A 25,985-nucleotide genomic window follows, 5' to 3' on the forward strand; every position below is an offset into this window, starting at 1 on the left:
ACAAATGAGAGATGTATAACTAAGGTTTTAAGAAAATAAAAGTATTTCTTGTTGGTGTAGCTTTCTAATAATGTATATAGAGTATATATTTTTTAAGGTAATGGAGCTTGGGTAAATGGAATATATGGAACATAACACTCGCCCCGAAGTGCGTGCAGCTTGTATAATATTTTTATATGACTCTGGGGCATCTCTATTCCGCCACCTGCTGGCTTTCCAGGATCCCGTTGACAAGCGGAAAGGCTGCTGCCTTTCGTGTTGCTGTTGATGTTACCGCTGCTGTTTACCCGCTTTTTATACAGCAAAACAGCAAAAAGCAATTTGGTCTGCCGGCTCTGGCTTGGGCTCTGGTCCGCCTCCTCATCTTTGACAGCCTTTTGTGCTGTCTGCTGACTGATGTCCTGTTGTCCTGCCGCTCCTTCGCCCTCCTCCCTTCGCCGCAAACAAGCCGTTTTATGCTGTGCCCGTTGCTGTCGTTGGTGTTGCCCGCACTGCGGTGTTGACAGCCCGCTGGCTTGGCACTTCAATTTCGGACCGACGGATGGAATATATTCCCAAACACCCTCACCTGCCTAATGGTCTGTGCTGGAAGCTGTGACCGGACATGGGCGACCATAACTCTAATGGACGCGAAGACACGACTCTTTCATTCATTCATTTTTTTCGGGCATAATCAAGGCTATTAAAATTCAGTGCCAGGCATGACAGTGCGTATACGTAATGTGGTGATATTGGCCAAAATTGCGCCCTAAAAATGCCACCAAACGAAATTTCACATTAAAGTGCCCTCTTTTATGGCATCACAATTTGAAGGAATTTGCCATCGCGGAATTTTGAATTCAACCCCCGCATGCCAGCAAGTTAATCCTTTCGTTTGCTTTGGATTTCCCTAAGACACAGCTGCCTGAGAAGCCCGAGAAGCCTGCGAAGCCGCAGGAACTGCATTCATCATCCATCATCCGCCAGCTGAACCATGCGCTCCATCAACTACACAGCGCTCTGCTAATGATTGTGTGCCAAAAGACTTCACCTCATCCTTAATCAGGCCAAAAGGAAAAAAACATAAAAAACTAAAAAAGGAAAAAGGAAAAAGAAAAACGTTTTGCTTGCGGCGAGCGCTTCACAGCCATTCGGAAAACATAATATTTTGAGAGGAGTGTGTGCGTGCCGACCAGAGAACTGCATGGGTAGCCTTTTTTGCCACCTTAATCACACTCAAAATTGGTATCGGTGCCACTCACCCGTCACGCGGTACTTGCAAACACCCGCTCAAATATTCGGTGTCTGCAGCACCTGGTGCGCGCACCCGAATCATGCGGCACTCTAGTAGCGGTACCGATCACACTCGCCACTCATAACGAAGAGTAGAGAAGGCAAACATGCAGAAAAAGCAAGTGCCAAAAGGATGAGTGGCAAAACACTCATTATTTTCGAAACACCGGTGTCTCGCCAACACCGGTGTCTGGTGGACACTCGAGTGCCTGTGGTAGCATAATTCCTGAAAAACGAAATATATTATGCCCAAAATCTGAAGATCGTCTCCTTTTTTTGCATTCTTTTTACAGAAATTTAAACAACGCAAAATATACTTTTCGTTGTATATATTATATTATTTGCTTTGTTAAAATTTGTAATATTTGCTTCTATAAATGTATAATTTTATAAAAAGAATAATAAATAAAATTGTATAATAAAAAAAAACAAACGAAAAAACAATAGAAATATAATAGTGTTAATTAAGTTATAAAATATATAATATATTTTTTAATAATATATAAGTTGGTTTTTTGTTAAGACATTAGATACATCAAAGCGCAAAAACATGTGCACGACCTTTTTCTTGGGTGTTCCCTTTCACCCTTCATTTCTGAGACCGTCTCGCTTCCACCCATACAAATTTTATGCATACAGAAAAGTACCTGCGGCCGATCGTTGCTTGCGCGTCACTCACCCTAAACTTTGTTGCACAGCAGACACCCGGTGTTTTGTGCAAGTAGCAAAGACACCCGGTGGCAAAACACCGGTGTTTGTCTTTGCTGAAAATAGAGTGTCTACAAACACCCGGGTGCTGAAATACCCGGTGTTTACCGGGTGCACTTAGGGTGCCGGTGGCTTGCTGCAGTTCTCTGGTGCCGACGCGTCGGCCTTGGCGGAAAACTTGCGACGAGCGTAGCATAGTTTTCCGCGCTTTTCCGAGACGCCTCCCTTACCACCTCCCCAAAAGCGGGCGCTTTAATTAAGGCGGCGAACAAACACGGGGCGGGAATGTCGGCTTATGGCCATCAATCAAAATGACAAAATAAAAATGTTTGTTCGCCCGTCGAGGAGGCAGATAATAATGTGCATTGACAAGGACTCGTCAAGTATGCAAAGGCATTCGAGATTCGAATGCGGACTCGGATTCGACTGTTTTGCAGCTGTCGAAAATGAAGAGACCATAAAATGTTGTAGTAGCAAGGCGAATGAAATTTATTGCCCTGTTGTGATAAACGTGACGCGCTGTGCCAAGGGCCACGCCCTCCGCAAGGGGCGGGCAGGAGCAGGACATTTTACAAGTGCCTGTTACGTTTGATTTGTGTGACGCCGCTGTGCGTGTGCCTGTACGTGTGTGTGTGTGTGAGTGTGGCTGCCAAGGAAAAGCTGGCATTTTCCGAGGTCTCCGAACAGCTGACAACAGGTTAATGCGAGCCAAAAGGTTGCGGGGAGGAGGAGCCTTTTGAATAATGAGGCTAGATGGATGATCTTTAATGGCTGAACTTGGGCACAAGTTGCACAAATTAAGTTGTTCATGATTGTTCAGAAATAAGTGTCTTTCTTGATTTTATCTCGCTAAATTAAAAGTAGAAAATTAAGCTCTTATTTATTTCCAAAAAATATATAGACTAAAGTATACATATTCATTGAATTCAAATTCATTACATTTAAGCGTATGTACATACATTAAGCAGACCACAATAAATATAATCGCTCGAATAAATTAACTATTTCCACCAAAATAGCTGACGGAACACACTGTTTATTTTAAAACAAATGCCGAATTAAATTGTATTTAATTTCCCGAACTCGGGCGGAAACGGGGATGACTGCATTCGTTATTTAAATCTGAGTACCTGGAGGCCAAATCCGCAGCCAAAGCCAAAGTTCAAATGCAAGTAAAAGCCCTAACCGGATAACTGATAACCTAGAAAAGCTGCCATGACTGCGGAAAAAGTTTGCGTTCAAGGTTCAATCAACTTAGCCCGGAATATTTGCCCAAATTCGTGTCCAACGTGGCGTATGCTCGACATTGGCCCTCACCACGTTTCACTTAGTGCTTCAGTAGCCTGGTTTGACATTTTCCCAGCGTCAATTTTTTGTTGGCTTTATTTCCAACATTTTTGGGACCGCGTTTTTGCGCTGGATTTTCAAACCTTTGCTTCACGTTGCCCGAAATAAGCCTAAAAGATGGAAGATTTACGCTAGCAAAAAAAAGCGAATTCCACGAGAGTTCCGTCAACTGCATTTGCATTCCCCTTTTGACGTAATTTTTTGTGGAATTCTTTCTGTTCTTTTATCAGTTGAGCTGCCAAAATCAAAGAGCCAGTTGGCCAGTTGGCCAGTTTACAGACTCAGATAGGAACTCTTGGAAATTAATGCGCGATTTCTTTTGCTCACTGGGTGTCTGTTTTTGGCAGCCAACTTGACTTGGCGATAAGGTTTAGTTTTTCTGTGTGCTGCTCAAATTTAAGCTCACGATTTTGGGGCACAAAACGCATAAAAATGTAGCAAGCCTCACGGGCATACGGGGCGTATACGTCACGTGAATGTGGCTGCCCACTTTGCTGCTACTCCACGCAGCCATAATCGTAAAATAAAAAGTTCGTATATCGGCGGAAGGTGACCAAGTCGATGGCTTAAGATACCCTCACCCGATTGGGCATGTTGGTTAGAATATATGGCAATAATTTAATCATATATGTTAGGACTATTCCCTGCTTTAAAACTAAATGTTTGCTGTTTATTTAATCAAATATGTTAGGACTCTTTCCTGTTTTAAAACGTTTGCTGTCAAAAATATCCTGTTGCTAAGGAGTATTCAGTATTAGCCATTGATGAATGATGGTCAAAGTTCACAGAGCGCGAAATTCGATGGGAAATGAAAATAAATATAAAATTAGCAGTAAAAGTGGGGGGGTGGGGTGGTGCCCGCGCAAGTCGGCATGCAAACGCGTTAAAATGGGAAATTGGGAAATTCAATTTGCTGGAGCTGAAACAGGCAAAGGGCAAAAATGGCAAGCCGCAGAAATTCGGTTGCTGGAAAATGTGTGTCTGTGGGTGCGTGAGAGTGTTTCGTTTCGTTTCGTTTAAAGTGTTTCGCTTTAAAGGTGGGAATTCCGCTGCCTGGGGCAGCAGGCAGCAGGCAGCAGCTGAAAGGACGAGCCTTTCTCGGGACTCGGAACTCGGGACTCAGGACTCACCACAATGCGCCTGACACGTGTCATTTTGCGGTAATCGCCCAGCTTGAGGCCTGGCAGGCGGACAATTTCCCGGGATTCCGATTCGGATTTGGATGTGGATGTGGATGTGGATCTGGATGAAGTGCGAAGCAGGAGAAGCGTAACCGGCGGCAGGAGCAAAAGTTTTTCCTTCCTGATTGCCGCCTGTCAGCTGCACAATTAGCGACGGCAAATGCGAAACTCCGCCACCGCAGGACACTTTCAGGTTCCACAACACTTGGCCAGGTCCTTTCCGTATCACTTTTCACAATTCACTCTGCAAGTTTTCAACCGGAAAAAAGCTCATTGACAACCACAAGTATCCTTAGTTCGAAATTAAGGTTTTTCTAACTGAATTTTTTAGGTTTTCGCCTTCTTCCTTGCTGGTTCGTATTTTTTTCACAGCGTTTGGCCAGATGCTCTGTGGTATCGACCGCTGCGCCAAACGTCTCAGATGAAACTGAACGCTGCCCGAGATTCGCAGCCAGATGAAGTACCCCTGGAAAACTCGTGTGTGGCCAGGCCAGGAGCAACAACAAGACTGCGGCAAAGAGCGCAACTGCCGCTCTCCGGCTCTCTGGCCTGACTTTTGCTCTCAGCGCCGCTCTCGCGGGCACCCACTGCGTATACGTAACGTCACGCCGAAAAGCAGCTGTGCGCACAGTGGGTGGAATACTGCTGAAAACCTTTCGGAATGTATGAAGTTTAAGAAAATGCATTTCAAATTCAACTTACATGGGTTACATTTATTTTTTGCTCTCTAATATGAACATATGGATTTTCACCTTTCCAATCATTCTTAACCCACTGTGCGTGCGACTACTCCTCGTCCATGGCTTTCTTTCAGTGTACGCGAAACGCCAAGAGAACTTTTTTGTTTCCTCTGAGAGAGTGCTGCCTTTTTGCTTTGTACAACTTTTATTTTCCCAAACAAATTGCAGAGACAAAAAAGTAAGGCACGCGGACAGCCTGAAGCAGGGAGTTTTTTGGGATCGGAAGGGCAGCACAGGATTCAGCTGGCGTGGAAGTTTGGGCTGCTGGAAGCACTGGGACGGGGCGGGGTGGTAGGTGTGTGTGTAAGGGTGTGCTTATCTGTTTGTTTGGTTACATTTTCTGTGAATTTCCCAGTTCCCTTGTGTTTGCGCTCTTGGAGCGACCCGAAGTCGAGAAATTCAAAAATCAAGCACTGCAAACTTGTTGATGAAAAGCCCGGGCTTCACTATGTGTGTGTGTTAGTGTGTGTGTTTGTGTGAGTGCGGAAAACTCTCAGCTTCGCTTTAAAGCGAGAAGAGATAGTTTCCATGCGGATTCGGTTGGTGGAAGTGCAGGAAGGTGGGCTATTTACATATGCCAAGGAACAACATGTTGATTTTACACGTGTTCAACGGGAGCAAACAAGTGCACATGTTCACCATCCAAATGGAAGATTGTGTCCTTCTGTCTGGCGACGACTGCTCACGTGTGTAATTCAAAAATGCAATTACTTAACTGCACGCTAATTGCCATTTAATTGCTGAACGCTGGCAAAGCCCAAGCAGAACCTGCTCCATTGTTTTTGCCCCCCTTTTTGTTTTGGGTACCGGAAATTGCTCGCAAATGGAGCACAGATTTCATCGGTTAAGGGTGCTTTTTGGGGTTGCGAGTGAGTCCAATTTTTACAGGCTTACTCAGTTGTAAGCGATTAAATAAGGGAAATATGAACTCTTTTCCGATTTATCTTTTTAGGACGTATTTCTTATTAATTTGGAAACGAACACCGGAAGGGATTACAAAAAAAGGACCAAAAGTATTGTGTTCCAAGTACCAAGAAAATATATTTTATTAAAAAAAGGAAATTTTGCAGACTTTGTTTAATACTTTACTCAAACTGAGGGTATAATGCAAAATTATGTTAAAACATTTTAAAGACGTATGTGCAAACCTAATATACTTTTGAATCGAAATCCAAATCGATGGCAGAACGAAAGAATTCCAGCGCAAATCAAGCCTAACATGCATGTTTGGGTGTCTTTTTCCAGCTTTGATTTTTCCTTGGCTTTTCCGCCTTTTGCCATTTTCCAAGTCGCAAGTTACCCACTTTTCCGCTGCCGTCCGGATTGTTTTGCCATTGTCTTTTGCTTGGCAGCATGGCCGGCAGTATTCCGGTGAACGGTGAAGGAGCCGCAGCAGCGTGCCCAAGTGGCCCCAAAAGGGATTTCCCAGTCCGCCGGGCCACGTGTAATCCTTTCTGCCACATGACCCCATCGCTCGCCATTCCCATGCCACTCGTCGTTGCCGTTGCCGTTGCCCATCGGCAGGCCTCGCATTCACTCTCTGGGTATTTTTAGGCCTTCGTTTGCGAGCTCTGCCCATTGTTGGGGTTTCTTGTTTTGTTTGGGCCTTGATTACTTTAAGTTTTGGTCTTCGAATGATTTTGATTCGAGTGTAGGCGGCACTGATAGGTCTTTGATGTAAATGATAGCATGGGGGATTTCTGCTGCTTTAAATTTGCATTTGAGCCGAGCCGAAGCGGAAAATCCGTAGTAATGCAATCTGCCCGCAGCTCTGGTCGATAATTCATTCCATAATTACGCATTTGCTCTAATTGGCGGAGTTGGACCGTGAATTGTGGCCGGGCATTCAATTTGAATATTATGCTAGATTAGTTTCCCCTTCGTGCACAATGGTTTATCATAATTTCATAGAGTGGCCACACAGAGTACAATGCAACTGCGTTTTCATGGACGCAACTATTTCCATGATGTTTGCCCAAATGAATTGATAGTAAAACCAAATTTGGGGGAATGCTTAGCGCCAGCATTAAATTCCCAGTGCCCTGGAATGTGTCGTCAAAACAAAATAAACTGCGGAATCAGAGGAGCGATTATATCCGAATATTTCACATAACTTTATGTAGCTATAGAGTAATGCTTGTATCATTTTCAGATGGTACTTATCTGTATGCATTTCCTACACAAAAATCTTTATCTTTGATTTGCCAACCAATGCCCAAATTAAGCTTGTTATAAGGATAAAATAAACCAATATATTGCCTATTCTAGAGTCAAATTTTAGTTCCTAATTGAAGAATGTTTTGCTCTACTAACATATTTATTAGAGTTTTGAGTACTCACTAAAAAAAACTTATTTATAGTGTACAAGTGCGCCGGTTCGAGTTAAAAGTTACGATCCGCTTTTATGGCCAAGCTGCAGCGCTATTTGCTGACAATTAACATTTTATGCGTTCTATTTTTTCGCGCTTTCTGTGTCGTCCATTGCAGAAGTGACTAACTGCCTAATCAAGAGTTAATCCAGCGCCATCCACCGCCCCCGCCCACTCTTCCCTCGGCCCCACGAATGAAGTCATAGTTTTGGAGCTCTGGACCGGGACATAATAATTAGCAGCCCGGGTAATTTGGCTCAATTTATGCGCATAGTTTCAGCGAAGGACCACTCCTTTTGTACAATTTATGCAGAACATTCTGCGTCTGTAAATGCTCAGGCGATGGAAAAACTGGAGGCAAATGTTTGAGCGCAATTTGGCATCCGGTTTTAATTGTGGCCAAGCACAATGGATGGACAGGATGGCACCCATATATCCTATATCTATAACTATAGCTATATATATATTTCTATTCCTATCTGTGTGGAATCTGCCGCTCCAACTGGGTTGCCTTGGAGGAAAGTGACAGGCTGTGTGCTAAGTGAATGTGGTCGACGCTTTCTATTTGCCATTTCAATTGCAAATTAACTTTGCTGTCCCATGTCTGACAATGCCAAGTTCCTCCTCGACATGTGTGCAAATGCTGTACAAATAGACGCGTATGTGCAAGTATATATATTTGTAGAAAACACATATATATTAACACCACATGGCAGCCACAAAAATAAACTCAACTGCTGCTGTCGAGTAGAAAATGCAATGTTCTACGCTTCGTTCCCTTCCTCCTTCAAGTTATTTTCAATTAAAACCTAATTGTATTAAACTCGTAACTGGGGCAAATAAAAAGCACATCAAGAAATTAAAGTTTAACTGCAACTATTTTCTAAACTTCCACTTAACATAGTTGCCATCATCTTGATAAATGGAGCAAGCAACATAATCCCAGTGTCCTAAACTCTCAATGGCAATCGCTTTGCAGAGCTAGGCTTACACAATTTTAGGGGATTTTTCAACTAGCCAACTTCGGTTATTTATGCCCGTACGTGCATCAATGTTGCTGCAGCTGCCACAGCCTGCAACGAATTGTGGCAGACAAAACAAACCACTGGGCCCAAAAGTGTGGGGTGGCAAGGCAAATTTACATAAAGACTTAAGCCAGAAAGCCAGTAATCGTGGTCGAGTCACGTTTATTGGCCACAGGCTGGCTGGACACACAACCAGCACAAATCATGCAAAATTAAACTGAAGAGCCGAGGCGACGACTCCAACATCCCATCCCCGCCCATCGCTAAGTTCGTGCCCGGAGCTTCTCCATTCGATTATTGATCAATAGCAGATTTTTGCGAATTTCCCAGTATCTCACGGAATGCAATTTTCCGACTCTGCCCCAACCGTCTGGGAATATTACCATTTCGCTTCAAGTGTTTGCCCAAACAAGGGGGCACATGTGTGTCTCCTGGCCAGTCGGAATGATATTGCTCGACAACTGCCAGTTGCCCAGTTGTCCAGTTGCTCCATGGATACGTGGAGCACAGGGGAAGACAACAAGATCTCCAGCAGCAGAATGTGCGTGTTTCGCTGCCATTTGGGGCAACTCGATGCAAACCGAAACTGCGAGAGGCAAACACATGTTTTCGCATTGCAGAAGCATCAGGGAAATTGGCTGATACAGGAAGCTCATTTCAATGGCATGATGCATGCGAATGAGATGTACTTCTTTTCAGTAGAGAATAAAGTGGGTTGTACAGAAGTTTTTTAGAGTCTCAGAGCTAACGATCTTATAATTTGATTCTAACAACTTAACTTCAAGTCAAGTTCTTTTTTTAATTTTAGTAGTAAAAAGCTCACATGTGTCAAAGTTCCAGTGCAACAAGTTTGGGAAAATATAAAAGATAAATAAGTGTTTCTTTGACGGGATTTTAATTAGTATTTCTCCACTTGTTTGACCACATCACGCATACGCCCCGTGGTGCGCCATTCAACTTATTTATGACTTTGTGTTTTGGTTCAGCAAATTTAATTAAAGTTCATTTTACTGCCATTCATCAAAAGCGTATGTGTGGGTGTATCCCAGGATATATGTTAGGATATATGAAATAAATGTACTTTTTACACTGCACAATTATGTGTCGACATTTAAATAATGTTACTTTTGGCCAAGACAAATTGCAGCATCATTTTGAGGCAGCTGCACGGGGAGTTTAGACAATTTTGGAGTTGCTAAAATTTACAATTTAAGTCAGCAAAATTAATAATTGGAAACTTTGAAATGCAACTGAAGGGCACTTCAAAAAAAAAGATTTAAGATTGGCATGTTAATGGGTATTGACTTTAAGTTTTATCCTTCTAAAAATGCGAATAAACTCACCGATCCAACCTCTGTACTTGGTCAAACATGGTATCCCGCAGTGAGAGCGAGTCCTTTGATTTTTGTTTGTTGCCGTTTCACTCATTTCTGCCGCTTCGCCTGCTGTGACCGAAGGAAAACTTCTAACGAGTTTCATTTTCGGCTTTTCTTCGCTGCTGTTTGTGGGCTCTGTGTGGTTGGGTGGTGGGTGGTGGCAAGTTTGGACCAGGGAGGTGGAGGTGGTTCCGCCTGTCAGTTGCCAACAAGGAGCCCTTTTTTTGTGTGTGCCTCCAGTGGCCGGACTTCTCTCCAGTTTCGCAGCTGTGTGATTTATATCACAATTTACTCGCATTCGTAGCTCGCATTCTGCTGGCCATTGTCCCATTGCCGAACTACTTGGCTGTTATTGAATTACTTGCGGCACAGCGAACTTGCGGATCTCCCCTCGCCAGAGCCACCATTTAGTTGGTGGCGCACTGTCGATGATAAATCAACGTGCTAACGAATCTTTCGTTTGCTTTCGCTTTTTCGGCTTTTGTTTCGCCTGTTCGGCTGCAGCAAGGTGATTTCTTTTGGGCCAACAATACCTTAAGCCTTCCGCATTTGCCTGGCTGATGGGATGCGATGGAATGGTATAGGATGGGCTGTGGTCCCTCTCCTGGCAGGAGCTTCATAAATTGCCAGCTTCCTTTGTTTCTCAAGATTTTTGCTCGAGTTATTTTTAATTTCGTGGCTCTTGCAATTTCTCAGTGTCAGTTGAAGGGCCTGGAAACATGCCACAGACAGAGATGAAGTGGGCGGAAAAGTGGGGGAGCTCGAGTGCCTCATTAGCCTTTGTTGTGGCCAAAACAACCGAAAGGGAATGCAATTTTTTCATTCAACTTGATGCCGCTGATAATCAGTTCCAATTGTTGATGGGCCGTGTTTAATTAAATTAGCAACACTCGAGTAATTAAAGAGCGTTTCTCAACGCCCCTGAAACGGTGGGTGAAAACCCTTCTTGCTGTTTTCCCATCTGTGGAACATCAATCATATGCCAAAACACAAATACGAAGCTTGACGAAAAATAGAAAGAGAATTTCTAACTTTTTGCTTTCTGCGTCAGGCTCAAGAAGATTTATGGCCAAAACGGGAATGGGACACATGTGAGTTCGCCAACCAGGCAGCCAAAAAGAGGCCAAAAATGAAAAGAAAAGGCTGAGCATTGGGGGGAGGGAGATTCCTCAAACGGAGCTAACAAATGTAGTTTTTAGTCACATTTGGCTCACATTCCGACTGATTATTTAAATAAATGAGTGAGTGCCACACCCGTTTTCATCGATTTTGCAGTGCAACTTGTCGCTACTTCCAAACAACTTACCCACCAAATTGACAAGCCATTGATTGATGGTTCTGGTGGTTGGGTCAAGGCAGCTACCCAATCCTTCTCGGCACATTAACTAACTAAAAAATTGCAATTTATTTAGTTTTTATGGCCCGCATATTTGTGCACCCATTCAACCTTTTCATTTCTGTGGATGCTAACTAATAGTTTGCCATTATCCCATCGCCAGGAATGGCAAATGGGCGGGATTCCATTCCGAAACCCACTCCGAAGACTTCGGATACTGTCCCCACATTCCGAGGAATTTGATTGAACGGCCCCACAAACATTTGACCGTCCATTCAGCACATGCTTACAGTGCGCACCGAACGTGTAAGGCATTCTGAAGGAGCTCAGTCCAAACATCATATTATTCTACTCATTTGTTTTTAAAATTCTGTATTTCTTTGTGTTAAGAAATCCGTTTTTATTTGACTTTAATTATTTATTTTTTGTATAAATCATTAACAGAATGTCTTGAGTCTTTCAACTGAAAACTGTTCGCATTCTTTATGTGTACCATAAAATCACTTTATCAATGGAATGAACTATATACATGTTTGTACGCCAGGCGTCTCAACAAATCGATAATCATAAACATTAGTGCTTTAAATTTAATATTGCTGATGGTCTGACATTTCGTGTGGCGAAGAATAAATGATCCATTGAACATTGAAAGCGGGCAGCAAATGGGATGTATTTTTTCGGAGAAAACACTAACAGAGAAAGCTTGCCACAATATACAAGCTATTAAATGATGATATTAGAGAACAGAAACGTCTAGAAAGGTCATTAATGTATTGCAGGCTAGTCCCTTTAATAAGCCTCAAATTATAAGACAAACAGCAACTTGTTTTCATCTTGCCTTACTTGGCCGCAACTTTTTTGCCTGCACCAATTTGATTTTGTCATTAAAAAGTTTTTAGCGAAATAATAAAATTTGTCAGCGCGGAATTTGAGGACCCAGCGAAAGCAAGTACATCCGGGGAAAAAAGCGAAAAGGAAATCACAGTCCAAAAGTGGCCAATGAAAGTTTTAATTTTCAATGTAGGACGAAGAGTCGGCAGGGTGGAAAGTGGAAAGCAGCTGGCCAAGAGCAAAGTGCAGACTTTTTGGCGGAGCCCAGACCAAAACCTTATCTTCACAGAGCTCGAGATGTGTCCAAACTCGGTTGGTATGTGTCAGGAGCTTAAACGCATTCTGCATTCGGTGCAAAAAGCGATAATAAATGACCTGCAGTCATCGCTTTTTGCCAGAGAAAGTTTAATTAAATTGGCAAAATCAATAAGTAAATTGATTACTTTTTAAATGATTTTGCTCGTCAATGTTATAAAAAATCGTAGTGATTTTAAGTGTGAAATTGCCATACGCGCTATTCAATTATTTTTCATTGGCTGAGTCGAGAACTTGCTGACAAGTCGTTTATTATATTCGCCTATATTAATTATTTAAATTGGCTTTTATGTGCTTTTAAACAGTGGTTTCTTTTTATAATACAGTGAATATGAAGAGTATTCATACTATATAAAGTAGGTAAATGCTCAGTTTCTTTCTCACGAGGAGTAGAAGAATTTCACTGACCCGCTGGCTGCAATTTGAATCACTCTCTCCATTTTCTCTGCGCTTATTGAATTAAATGCAGCGCTGGCCGATGCATAATTCAATTAGCATATGGGAGCGAGCGAGCAGTGCCTGCAGGCACTTCCTGTGTCCAACATGACGTATGCGCAATCCGACACAAAAGATGGGCTTGTGACTGGGCTTGGGACTGGGCTTGGGACTGGGACCTTGCGAACCGGTGCTGCTTCGTTATGAATTACATTTCAATATGCTTCAGCGTGTTCATCATTTATTAAGCCAACTGGGCAGGCGAATGCCAGACTGCGAAATGCCAATCGAGGATGCGGAGGATCCATGAGCCCGACCTGCGATGAGGGAACCTGGGACCTACGAATGCCGACAGGAAGCTGGAAAGCTGGGAAGCTGCTGAGCGAATGGCGACGAGTGCTTAGCTCCGTTTGCAATTTCCGTTTTGTCACATTTGTCTAAGTGAATGGAAATTTATGCAGCTGCTCGATCCAAATCATGCTGCCTGGCGGCTGCTGGTTGGGTTAATGCTTTATTCACGCTCCAGCGCTTAATGAAAGAGTCATTACACTCATTCATTCATTCAATCGCTGATTCATTCATGAGCAGACGAGAGCGCGTGTCCTTTGTTTTCCACTTTTCCCATCGATTCCTGCCTCTGACCCTGCCTCTTACTCTGCATCTGCCTTTGCAGCTCCTGTTGTTGTCGTTAATTAATTGATTTTCATTGATGCTTAGGTAGCATTAATCATACGCCGCGTTGGCCTAGCAACCGTTGCAGACTATTGTTATTCTGTCCTTAGTGCTGCCTGTCCTCCAACTTCGTCGCTATTTTTCCTGTCGTTCAGCGGAGCCTTTCAATTTCCCTGCTGGAATGCAGTTTTCAGTCAAAGTTTTTCATTACCGCTTCACTTGCCAGTTGCGCAGCAGTCTAAGGAAAAGGATGAAAAGTTGCATTTGATGAAATTGAAATTTTTTGGTATGCTTCTCAGAGAGATTCAGTTGAGTCAGAAGATGAAATAGTGCTAATTTAATTTAATTTAAAACACAAAAACAAGTCGAGCTCCTCGACTATCACATACCCGTTACTCAGCCAGTGCGAGTGCGAGAAAGTCATGAATGTATATAAAAAGTATATATGTAAAGGATATAAATATATTTAAGCATATTCCAATTTCTGCCTTGACTTGTGCTCCAACTTTTCCTAATGCAATTGAAAAAGTTTTTAAATTGATCACGCATCGCGGGTTGAAAATGTGCGGCATTTTTATTCAAATCAATTATTGAATTTGAGCAAAGATTAAACCAATTTAATGCCGCCCATACAATAAATGTTAATACATTTTCCGTTGAGGATTTTCACAAACGCAATTACATAAAAAAAGTACAAATGAGCTGAGTTGAGCTTGCACTTTGACTGCTAGGTGACCCATAAATAAATCATTTCCGCAAACAGCAAAGCCCTGTTGCATAATGGATGCCGCGGATTTATGTGCGGTAATGTTGCCTAAAATATGCATAAGTTGTAACCGTCGATTTAAATTCATTCATAATCTGCACCGCCCAACCGGAAGCTGCCAAATGCTCTTCCAGTCCCAAAAGAATCAATTAAATTGGCTTGTGGTCGGTCGGACTGCCGTCCAGAGTGAATCCGTTTCGAGCTTAGTGGTTGACGTTTTGACAGTTTTATTCTAACTGATTCCGCGCTTAACTGCCTTTGAGGCGACTTATTTAGCGACTTATTTATCGACCCATTGCTGTCACAACGCGATTTCAATATAATCAGGGAAATAATTGTGACAGCAGAAACAGGGTTTAATGCGGAGCTTAAATCACCACATATTAATTGATTAAAATAGATAAAAAGTCGGAAATTCTTTAGTCAAGTATCTCGGTTACATGATAGACTATTCCCAATTTCTAAATAAATATATGTTTCTGCCAGATGCAATTAAAATTAAAATTAGAAGAATACAATAGCGGAACTAATATTATACTTGTAAACCTATATACTAAAAAGGTACTTGGTGATGCCTGTTCGTAATACAAACCATAATCTATTTTTTCCCTTTATGCACTGTTTTTAATTTTACTTACTTTACCTACCTTTTTGCAACAGTGTAAAAGGGTGGGAGTTGCCAGACCTGCAAAATTTATTTATCCAAGTTCTCCACCAGTATAGTATAGCTCGCAACCATGCATTTCGTTTCCCCAGCCCTGATGACTCAACTCACCAGCTGACCGCCCCTACTTTGTGGCATTTTGCCGAGACGCGGTCACACCGACGGCAACAGCTGCTCGCGGGCAGAAAAGCGAAAAGTGTAAACGAAAAAAGACAATTGTGCAATTGCTGCGATAGCGAAACACAATTGAACAATAGAGCGCGCAACATTGTTGGTTTGTTGCCCGTTGGCGGGCGAGAGAGCGCGTGGATTTGTGCATTAAATAAAAAAGAAATACTCATCGCATCAGGATGCACAACATCGCTTGGTGATACAGAATGCAGATTGTTTGGCTGTTGCATAAATTCCGTTAGTAATTCTAACTATTTCTACCGTCCTATATTTCGTTTTATTGTTGTAGTTGTGCGCGTGTGCAGTGTGTGTGAGTGTGAGTGTGTGTGTGTCTGTGTGCCATGGTGTCTATATTAGCTTAGCGATATATTTATATTCCTAATTACAAACGTTGTGCCTGTGCCTGCGGTGGTCGCATCGAATTAAAAGAAAGCACTTCAGTTTGTCATCGGCGGGCGCAGCTCATAGTCGTCAACATTGCAACGAACTAACGGTGCTTACGCTGCTTACGTGCCACACGACGCACACCACGTACCGCCTTCCCCTCCCCGGAATCGGCATCACCTTGAGCTGCCTGTCAATTCACGGCATCGCTTCCTATTTATTCGCTGCCCCCGTTCTAACGGAACTTCTTGCGGTGTCAAGGTAGCCGAACCACACACACTCACACACGTGCGCACACACACAAGCTGGCAAACAGCTGCGGCGGAAACAATAGTGCACAGCCTTTAAAATCGAGTGTTTGCAGCTACTTCTACTGCATTATTAGTGCTACCAAACTTTACATTTATTTAAACATTATTGCATTGTGGTTCTTGTGAGAGTAATTTTTAAATTCCTGTTTCCGTTTGCTTGGAATTCATGGTACAGCCTTCCTGCTATTTTAGTGTTATTGTTTTGAACCGAACTGTACCTACATACATACATACGTACGTACATATTAATGTTTATGTTTATATGAGAGTCTGGGAAGAAAAGTGCCGACAGCTGATAAGAACGACCTAATTGTTCTTGCTCATCGATTGCACTTTGGACGATCCATAAAATTTAAAAAGCAATATTATTTTCGACATTGTGTTTTGCAATAAATAATTAATTTTTAATTGCCTCAGTTCGTATTTCGTTTTTGCAAAAAGTGTCTGGTTCTGTGTATAGTATACATTGCATCAGCTTATTTGAGAGGAAATAACTCCGAGGTGTTAATTTGAAATAATACATTAGTTATTTTACATATGGTTGCTTGCTTACGGCAGTGAATCGCAGTGAATAGGATTGTAAAACTGCAGATCACGTGCCCTATTTCGATTTTAAGCTGAAAATTAAGAATTCTTCCAAAAATCTTCATAAACGTAAATAACAAAATCTCCCATGATATTCGATTTCTCATTTTTTCAGTCAAATTAATCGCATGCGATAAAAATGTACCCAAATCCATTTTCTCTCTTTTGATTTGAAATTTTTGTTCTCTTTTTAAGAAGATATCATCCGCTCTCTGGCTACAAATTTGTAGCTTAAATTTGTGGTCGCGATGTTCTCACTACAGCAGTTGCTCAGAGCGACAGCGACTTCGAATGGCGGCAACGATCTCAGCCGGCTGCTGCGCCACATGGGCGGCGTGACGTCAGGAACTACAACGACACAGGTAAAAATAGTTGTTTAATAGTGCAATTATACTCACAAATGTTCATGCATGCTATGTGCTTAAAGTAAATGTACCGTTAGCATTTGTATTGCTTTCATATTAATAAACATTTCTAAGTTAAATTCATTCTGTTTCTGATACAATGCTGGATTAACAAACAAAATAATGTTTTCAGTGCACAACGCCAGCCACAAAACACTCTAGTCAGGCGAAGTTCGGCGACAACAGCAGTCACGGTTCGCCCTCGCACACGGACGGTCGCAGTCACGGTGAATCAGAGTCGGATTTGGAGTCGGCGCACGGCCCGAATTTCACAGCACACCATTTCGCTCGACGGATACTTCAGCAGCGCAGCCAGGACATCCAGCGCTACATCCACACGCAGTCAACCAAAGGACAGACCAGAGCCAAGTCGTCGCAGCAACAGCAGCAGACCGCCACCAAGTTCGCCATGTCATCGCTAGCAGCCGAGCCCCTGCAGTCGCAGAAACCAGATGAAATCACGGCCAGCACGGGCGGCGATGTGGAGGCACCCGGACTAGGCGCATCCTGCCACGAGGTGGCCTCCGCATCGGCCAGTGCCGGCAAGAAGCCCTGCTTCAGCTCCGGCCTCGGCGAGATACTCCAGTTCATGGAGCTCATTGGCAACCTGAAGGTATGTGAAACTGGTTACTCAGCGCCTTGCCTGCGATTTCCCCCGCTCCACTTGCGCGTCATATGCTCGCATCGATTTTTCCCGAAGTTCTATGTGTTTTGATTTTGCCACCAACTGGTTGCTGCATAACATTACAAAGTGTTTTGAAGTCTTGATAATAATATTAGACTGGATTTTAACATTTTAGAGAACAGAAACATTTATAAAAGTGTATTCAAATAGTAGTCTGTTGTTTATTCATATGTCTGCAATTTTCTATTTGCTTTCCTTCAAAGAGTTTTATATCGTATCCACTTGCCAATTGTATTACAAACCTCTGCTAGTACAAGTCGTATCTATAATAAACAAATGGCATATCAAAATATTCCAACAAAACCGCGATCTCAAGTAAAGCCAGATAGATAGCAAACAAAAAATAAACAAAAGTACGAAATCCAACGCAAATAGAACGCGAAGATGTATTTATTTACGTTTTGTATAATCAATTCTTTTTCGCCTGCACTCTTTCGTTTTTCTGTTTTTTATTTTGCTTAGTATATCTGCGAAAGTATTGTATAATGCCAGCGACAACCTCGCTCTTGTCCCCCTTGAACGGATTTGTATAGTCGGTTGCCAAAAAGATATATCTAATATATAGGCGCGTTTGTATATATGCAGTCAAATATGTTCTGCTTCAATTCATTTTAAATTGAAATTCATTTTGAATTGAAATTCATTTTGAATTGAAATTCATTTTTTTTTGCAACTTTCTCTCAATTGTATAACGTATCTAATATCTGCGACAGAAGCTCTGTCAAATTGCAAAGTCCAGCCATATAGGAAGGTATCTTTATAGTTGTGTGTAAGTCAGTCAAATAAACTAAAATGAGCAAAACAAACAGCGCAAAAGTCCAGAGCTTCGCACGTTCTGGAACCATTAGCTCAGCTTTTATCTAATCGGAATAGTTCAACCCATCCACAAAATGACGAAAATCCCCCAGCACGGGGCTTGATTTCCTATCGACAAGCTGCAGAAAGTGAATCGTTTTGTAATTCGAGCAGCTGCCCCGTCGTCCATCGGTGAAAATGTCACTTAAGTGGGCTGATTGTGTGAGTCGTCTAATCTCGCCACAAAATTGCAATAGCTATACAAGCACTCGAGCTAATTTTCAAATTGTTCACGTGACCAGGCATTTGTTGCTTGGCTTTCTTTCCTAAATGTTTTGGATTCCCCTAGAACTTTCAGTTCCAGCCCATGAACAATACTGTATCGTCAGCATTGACGTAAGGCGAGCAACGGACTTGAAAAAGCCACAACGAATATTTTTTTTGCAACGGCAGGTTCCTAAATCTTCTACTATACATATATCCGATTGCATATAGAGCGTGCAAAAGCAGCGAAAACCAAGGCACCCGTGACTTTGATCTTGGCCTTCAAATTATAGACGCTATCTTCTAGAGCTGACGGAGCGCCACAAGGGCTGTTGGGGGTTAGGTGGGCCAATAATATATTCTATATGTTTTCCAAACTGAGCGAAGTGATGCGATAAAATTGTATATATAATACGTACTGTTTTGTTTCTATTCAAAAACAGGCGCATTGTTATTAGTTTACACGAAGCACTTTACGAGGATTTGACGATTTTAGACAAACTGTTAAAATGAATATGAGTTTGATTATATTTTATTTCGCTTTTAAGTTTTGTTTATTAATTTATACCTATAATGTACCTATCTTACATCAACGTGCAACAAATTAACCATCGTATGACTATAATTCACTAGCCCTATATATCTTCATTACAAACAAAGTTAATATAACTTTATATATACTCATAATAATAACTGCAGTGTGACCTCATAAAAAAAGCATATCAATCAGATAAGATCCTCCATTAATTACGTGCCTACAAAATGATCGAGCCAGCTAATCAATCAGCCCGATAAGTCACGACCGTATGTGGTTGCAGCTGAATTGTGGCTTCTTGCAGTTTTATGACACAAAAATCTAAGAAGTAAGGAAACATTTTACCATCGGCAACTACAAAAATGAACGAACGTCAATGGCAATGGGCCTGCAATGTCTTTTGGACCTTGTTCTCCCAACCACCGGTGTCTATAAATACAACTTTTATTGATCAAATAGCAACAGTCTCAAACCACCCTCGCCGACAGGCTTGGGTTGAAGGTCGGGGGCATGGGGCCACAACCTTGATGTGTGCAACGAGCCCAGCCGGCAACGATGTCACCGAATTCGCGTCGTGTTTTTAATTAGTCAAAGTGGCAGGAGGGATATTATGTGCGACTGTGCACAGCAACAAGCAATCTTAGAACCGTGAAATGAAAACAATATCTTAAATAATAAAGAAATTAGTTTCTTATTAAATTTTACCTGAAAGCAATGCATTTTTTTAGAACGTATGTTGTGTTGCCTTAGAATAGTCAGTTTATATTATAAATTCACTAACCGGCTGGTTTTTCTTCTTTTCTTATAGCACACAAAACGCACCGGATGGGTGCTGCGTGATGTCAACGACTGCGAATCGATTTCGGGTCACATGTACAGGATGAGCATGCTAACCTTCCTGCTGGATGGCAGTGAGGGACTCAACCAGATTCGCTGCATGGAACTGGCACTGGTACACGATTTGGCTGAGAGTTTGGTGGGTGACATAACGCCGTTCTGCGGGATTTCCAAAGACGATAAGCGAGCCATGGAGTTCAAGGCGATGGAAGATATCTGCAAGCTGATCGAGCCCCGCGGAAAACGCATTATGGAACTGTTTGAGGTGCGTTACTTAGCGAAGTTTACTCGATGTGGAAAGCGTATTTATGTAATTCAATTTGCAGGAATACGAGCATGGGCAGACTGCAGAGAGCAAGTTCGTCAAGGATTTGGATCGCCTTGATATGGTCATGCAGGCGTTCGAATACGAGAAGCGGGACAATTGCCTTCTGAAACACCAGGAATTCTTCGACTCAACGGAGGGCAAGTTTAACCATCCGTTCGTTAAGAAGCTGGTTAACGAGATCTACGAGCAGAGGGATGTCCTGGCCAAGGAAAAGGGAGCCACACCGCCGCCGGCCATTGAGGTGCCTAGCATGGAGAGATCCTCGAAACTTGTTAACGGGCATGACGGCTCGAGTTGAGCGTTATTCTAGGAACCCGTCTTAGGCTAGCACATGAACACATCCTCACATACAAACCACCACGCTCTTAATTTGTAAGCCAATCCAACTAACAAACTGTTAAGCCTACCTCGACACGCTCATAGCTAGATCTAATTCTTAACTCACTAATTTATTGCGAAAGAAACGGAAAAGATGCAACCGATGGGAAGTAGCTAAATATTATTGTGGACAAACACACCTGTTGAACACGTCTCCTTAGTTCGATTTCCTCTAAGTTAAGCGTAAAGTTGCGGATCGAGTTTTATCAATACATTCAATTGATCTGACTTAGGAACACAATTGTAAATAACTTAAACGAATTGTAGTCTATTTGAAAAGTATATTGACCATTATTATTGTAAATGTTGTCCTAAAGCAATTTTATTCAGCCAACCGTAACCGAACGTAAAAATCAAAATGAAAGATCAGAATCAAAATCAAGTAAATTGATTTTTTTAATAGTTTGTTCACACGTGCGTTACTTTTACCCTTGAATCGAACAATTGTCACCAAAATTATTATTAATATAACATTGTGAATTAGGCAATATAAAGATGCAGTCACTCATTAGACGTGGCCAAAAGACAAAGCACCCATTGTTTGATTGCTCACAAAAGTGACACTTTATTGACGAAACATAGAAACATTATCCACAGGGGTGGGAAACTGCAGCTCTTATCAGACACATTCGCTATGTATTCTGAAATAGTAATTAGCTAGTTATCTTTACCGATTCTGTTTGGGACAAACAAACCTTCGATGACAATGAACTGACTTTCGCGGGAGGACGTTTGGTGCGAGTGCTGTCCATGCTTCTTGGCCTTATCTGTGGTGGTCAAAGATTGTTACGTCTATGGGATTAAGTAACCGAAATATAATCCGACTTACGATGCACTGTTATAATCCGATCTGTCTGACCCATCGCATTCTTTGCCCTGCATATGTACTCTCCAAAATCTCTTTTCGTTATCGGACGCAGAGTGAGCCGCATCACGATCCGAAAGACGTGGTCCACTGAGACCGACTCATAGGAACCTCCTTGCAGCAGTTGCGAGTCCCTCAGCCAGAAGTTCACCGATGCCGGCTGCGATTCTGTGATGCACTCCAGCGTCAGCTTTTGGCCCAGGCCCACGTAGATGGTATCGTAGCGTGTCCAGATCGTTGGCGCAACTGGCATATATCACAGTATTAGGAATTGAATACGCGCTCTTGTTCTCACTTACAGTTCACCACCAGCATGACGCGCTTGCTCACTGTGGGCGGCACTCCGTTGGAGGCGATGCAGAGGTAGGCGCCCATGTGGGAGCGCTGCACCTGCCACAGGGTGAGATTCTGGCCCTCCACGCTGAACACTTCCCGATCGTCGTCGTCTGAAAGGAGGATCGGAGTCGACTCCTCGCGACGCCAGGTGATGGTGGGCATGGGCAGTCCGGTCGCACTGCAAGTGAGTGTGACGTTCTCGCCCGAGGAACGAACCACATCCTGACTGGTTTGATAGTCAACAATGTCTGGCGGCACCACGACGTCCAGGTAGCCCATTTGGCTCTTCATGGGATCCGTGTTTATTTGGCACATGTACCTACGGGGTAAATGTGTAGCGAAAGGGGTATCAATAATGGAATCACCTTCACTCACCATCCGCGATCCGACTCGTGAACATCGCGTATTTTGAGCTGCCAGATGCGATGCTCCGTGTGGGAGATGGAGATGCGATGGTTCTTGGTGATGACATGGTTCTGGATGCTCAGTATCGTCTGCGTGTCCACTCGCAGCCAGGCCACCTTGAAGCTAACCAGGTCGTGGACAACGCACGTGAGCAGGCCATCCCGTCCCACGGGAACTGTTGAGTTGTTGATGGGACCGCTGAACTTGGGGTCCGCTGGAAAGGAAGAAGATGGCACCAAGCCCAATTGTTTGGCATTTATGGCTTTCATCATTAGGGCGCTAAATGGGGCGACGATGTACAAGTGCTGGGTGGCTTTTTGGGGTGGTTTATGGGGCTTGCAAATGTTAGACACTGGCATTTGCTGTATTTCCATTTCATGGAGCTCGGGCGCAAACATTTAATTCAATTAAAAAATAACCTTATTTTTATGTGTAGCTTTTCTAATCCACAATTATCCCGATAATTATTTCATTTCTTTTCCTCGCACATTTTTGCGTGTCTCTGCAGAATGTCAACAGCCCAGGCAAAATTTGCCAGATGGCCCACCGAAACGGTCAACGATATTTAAAATTGTTTAACGGCCATAAATTTGTTGAGGTTAACATTAGGCCGAGACAGCGGCAAATAATCCAACAATTAGGTAAATTAGGTGTCCTAGAGATGGCAGCTACTTTTAGGCAAAGTGGATTAGCTTCAAAATGAAAAGCATATCTAAGCTATTGAATTAAAGTAAATATTTTTGGAGGCAAGAGAAAAATATGCTTAATATATTTAGAAAGATAGTAATACTTTTTTGATTTGTTTCTTTTCTGTGTGCAAATTTACATCATTTCAAAAAGGGACCCATTCATGGTACTCCATGTATATGCTATTGAACAACGTAATGGTTAGACTTTGATTCAATCGTGAATAATGGAATAAACACGTCACAAACAACTCACACACTATGGACTCAAACTACTCCGTTCCGGTATGTTGTTGATTTGGCCAACTCCGACTCCCATCGCAATAATTTTGAGTGAAACTGCCCCACCGACCGCAAGACTTCGACAGTTCGCGTCAGCCAATCCAACCACCAGAGTTCCGACCGCAAACCGACACACACCACCCACACCATTGCAAACACAACAATGGGCAGGAGGCAGGAGTCAGGAGTAATGGAAGAAATCACATCACATGCCTAACAAGTAGCACGACTCTGTGGCCAGGAGGCGAGGAGTCCAGCTCCAGTTCCTCACTCCACCGCCGACAAACGCCTAAATTACAATTATGACCAAATAATAACCCGAAAAAATGCAAAAATCTAATAGAGCGCGGTGTGTGGGGAGCGGAGGGGGGGCAGGTGCTGGTACCTGGAAAATTGTAAAAAGCTGTGCTACACCTTTACATTTTCCCCCGTGCCCCACGAATTGATTGCGTTGCGGGTGCGGTGGGTTTCCACCAAACTAGCATCAAATTGGGGAGCCTACGATGCCATGCCATACAGCCTATAATTTGCGATTATGTTTGGGTCTGGCCCAAGTTGGGCGCTCTTGGAGTCCGAGTCGGTGGGCTCCGCCTTCGGTTCCTCCAAATGTGAGGAACGAGACGCCATTGTTGTTTGACTGCCTTCAGTTGATATGGTTTCTGTTTTTGTTGCTATTGCAATTTGGCTATTGCATGTTTGCATATTGAAACATTCCGAAGAAAAAGGACGAGTGAGACTTTTTAAGCCATAAAACACATCGTGCTTTACACTGCGAGAAAGGGTAGCATACGTTATCATCAGGAGCGGAAAAAGCTAGGGCTAACAATTGAATGAACTAAACTTAAAATAAGACAAAAGTTTCAGTTAAAGGATTGCACATCTTTTATAACAAAGGCAAAGTGCTAAATGAACATTGAAATAAATTAGGAAAACATAAAAATAACAATGAATATTAAACGCTAAAACGATTATCTGCAGGTTAAAACTACAAAGTGTTTTATGATGATCTGCAGCAGAATTCTTTTGAGTGTATTTACACATGTACATACATATGGCTGTTTTAGTTAAATTTTGCTCCTTTTAGTTATGTCTGCAAGGTAAAGTAATTTAGCATTTAACGTTTTCGCCGCCACACGCCTTTGTTGTTGGCACATTTTATAGGGGAAATTGACTATGAGTTGTTAACCATATATTCCCATTTTCCAGCACGACTTGCATCGCTGGACGAGGACTTAAGCCGCAATTTCCCCACGAAGTCCCTGCAAATCCGGCCGAGTCCTTTCCCCACGCCACTTGAACTTGAAACGGAAAGTGAATGTCCTGTCTCCTGTTAGACACTCCAGCTGTCTGCTGGCGCAAAGAATCACAATCACAATCAGCACGCAATGTCTGCCAAAAAGCAGAGAAGTAAAAACTGCGAAATAACCCACTGCAGTGCAACTCCCACATTGCCGCCCCGAAAAACGCGGCACTTCAGCGGCAGAAACCGCCGGCCCGGCATGAAAAATGAAAATATCGCAGAGTGCAATAGGAAGTGGGAAAACGTCGCCTTTCCGCGACTGTCTGTCTGCCTGCCCGCTGTGCGGGGGGTGGTGGGTAGTGGTGGGAGGTGTTGGGTTGGGTGGTTGGGGCGGAACATCGTGCGGTGCATCACTCCTTTGAGCCACTTCTCACTTTCTTATCGCACGCTGCGGCTAGCCTGCCAATATTTATGTTTACTTTGCATCTGGCACATTGATTTAAATGCGAATTTTGTCGAATTTTGTCGATTTTGATATATTTATCGCACTTGGCTCGCCAAAGTCAAGGAACATTTGTTTTTGTTTTTTTGGCGCACATTTTCCCCAGCGGAAGTTGCCCCTCGTTACTCTTTCGCAGCTCTCCACCGGAAACCCTCTACCCTCTGCCCCATCTATCCTGTCTCCCCTGTCTGGGGAACATGTTGGCCACAGTTTATTCACTTATGGACTCGTTGGACTTCCGATTACCAGCTGCCTTCCATTTTATCCGCTGCCGCTGGTATCTGCAGCGCTTTTCGTTTTTAGATAGTTTGCAGTCAATTAGCAGTACACTTTTGGGTCCATAATTTCGAGTTGGCTGGTAACAAAAGTTCAGCTTGCGGACAGGTTACATTTTAATTGTACAACTGTTCAATAATATTCCAAAATATCACAATACGTCAATCGCGTGAGTATTCTTTGCAAAATTTAAATAAATAAATACTTTGCGATATTTCATTATTAATTAGCCTTGGAAAAATATGTTCATGGCTTGTATGTAAAGTTGGAGAAAAAATTAAATGAGCTGCACATTCAATAAGTTTAGAAATGTTAAAAAAAAAGGCATTACGTTTTTGGTAATGAGAAGTGTAAATATTTGTACCAGTTTACCTCTTAAGTTTAATATTTAATAGCTAACCAATTTTATTCTACAATTTCTGACTGATTTTTATGATTTGCAATACCATTATCACCAATCAGTTTTAGTTAACCAGTTCAGTTAACCACATCTCCGATGGACTTACAATTGTTTAGCTCCGAAAAGCTGGCGTGGCTCAAACACAAGCTCTGCATGAACAGCAGCCAAAAACTGGGGAATCGGCTTCTCATCGCCGGAACTGAACCGCGACCAAGGTGCGAAACTTTTTAATATTTGCTGTTTTCCCACTTCAATTTGCTACTTCGCCACTTTCACTGC

General features: G+C 42.7%; 3 protein-coding genes across 8 annotated transcripts in view; 1 reads left to right on the forward strand and 2 right to left on the reverse strand.

Annotated features, from left to right (window-relative positions):
* The window catches only part of LOC122616848, a 35,492-nt gene extending 30,533 nt beyond the window's left edge, over positions 1 to 4,959 (reverse strand). For 2 of the 3 annotated variants that reach the window (XR_006325921.1, XM_043792424.1), the window contains exon 1: positions 4,458 to 4,959. The gene's annotated coding sequence lies outside the window, so the exon portion shown is untranslated. The remainder of the gene's footprint in view (positions 1 to 4,457) is intronic. The other variant, XM_043792436.1, reaches the window with a different exon arrangement.
* A 10,252-nt stretch (positions 4,960 to 15,211) lies between these two features.
* LOC122612395 lies at positions 15,212 to 21,244 on the forward strand. 4 transcript variants are annotated; one of them, XM_043785986.1, is made up of 5 exons: positions 15,212 to 15,445; positions 16,684 to 16,850; positions 17,026 to 17,505; positions 19,980 to 20,273; positions 20,335 to 21,244. In XM_043785986.1, the coding sequence occupies exons 2-5, from the start codon at positions 16,737 to 16,739 to the stop codon at positions 20,632 to 20,634; spliced, it is 1,188 nt and encodes a 395-aa protein (XP_043641921.1). In that variant the 5' UTR covers positions 15,212 to 15,445; positions 16,684 to 16,736; the 3' UTR covers positions 20,635 to 21,244. The 4 variants fall into 4 exon arrangements, with proteins under 4 accessions (XP_043641921.1, XP_043641912.1, XP_043641938.1 ...); XM_043785977.1 differs by having other exon boundaries at positions 16,687 to 16,850; XM_043786003.1 differs by lacking the exon at positions 15,212 to 15,445 and adding an exon at positions 15,662 to 15,853.
* A 127-nt stretch (positions 21,245 to 21,371) lies between these two features.
* LOC122611928 (igLON family member 5) lies at positions 21,372 to 25,951 on the reverse strand. Its single transcript, XM_043785347.1, has 5 exons — positions 25,813 to 25,951; positions 22,291 to 22,534; positions 21,879 to 22,234; positions 21,544 to 21,825; positions 21,372 to 21,481 (listed from the first exon to the last, which is right to left on the reverse strand). Exons 1-5 carry the CDS (start codon positions 25,895 to 25,897, stop codon positions 21,372 to 21,374), a joined length of 1,077 nt encoding a protein of 358 aa, XP_043641282.1. The 5' UTR covers positions 25,898 to 25,951.
* Between the last annotated feature and the right edge of the window lie 34 nt (positions 25,952 to 25,985).

This window comes from Drosophila teissieri, chromosome 2L, assembly GCF_016746235.2.
Source record: "Drosophila teissieri strain GT53w chromosome 2L, Prin_Dtei_1.1, whole genome shotgun sequence".
In the NCBI taxonomy this organism is placed as follows: domain Eukaryota; kingdom Metazoa; phylum Arthropoda; class Insecta; order Diptera; family Drosophilidae; genus Drosophila; species Drosophila teissieri.

Excerpts from the sequence above, each read along its gene's own strand:
- LOC122612395 (XM_043785986.1), top strand. The coding sequence starts at position 16,737 with ATGTTCTCACTACAGCAGTTGCTCAGAGCGACAGCGACTTCGAATGGC. Across the intron at positions 16,851-17,025 it reads CAGGAACTACAACGACACAG|TGCACAACGCCAGCCACAAA; the intron begins GTAAAAATAGTT and ends TAATGTTTTCAG. Across the intron at positions 17,506-19,979 it reads AGCTCATTGGCAACCTGAAG|CACACAAAACGCACCGGATG; the intron begins GTATGTGAAACT and ends CTTTTCTTATAG.
- LOC122611928 (XM_043785347.1), bottom strand. The coding sequence starts at position 25,897 with ATGAGAAGCCGATTCCCCAGTTTTTGGCTGCTGTTCATGCAGAGCTTG. Across the intron at positions 22,535-25,812 it reads CTTTTCGGAGCTAAACAATT|CGGACCCCAAGTTCAGCGGT; the intron begins GTAAGTCCATCG and ends CTTCCTTTCCAG. Across the intron at positions 22,235-22,290 it reads CACGAGTCGGATCGCGGATG|GTACATGTGCCAAATAAACA; the intron begins GTGAGTGAAGGT and ends TTTACCCCGTAG.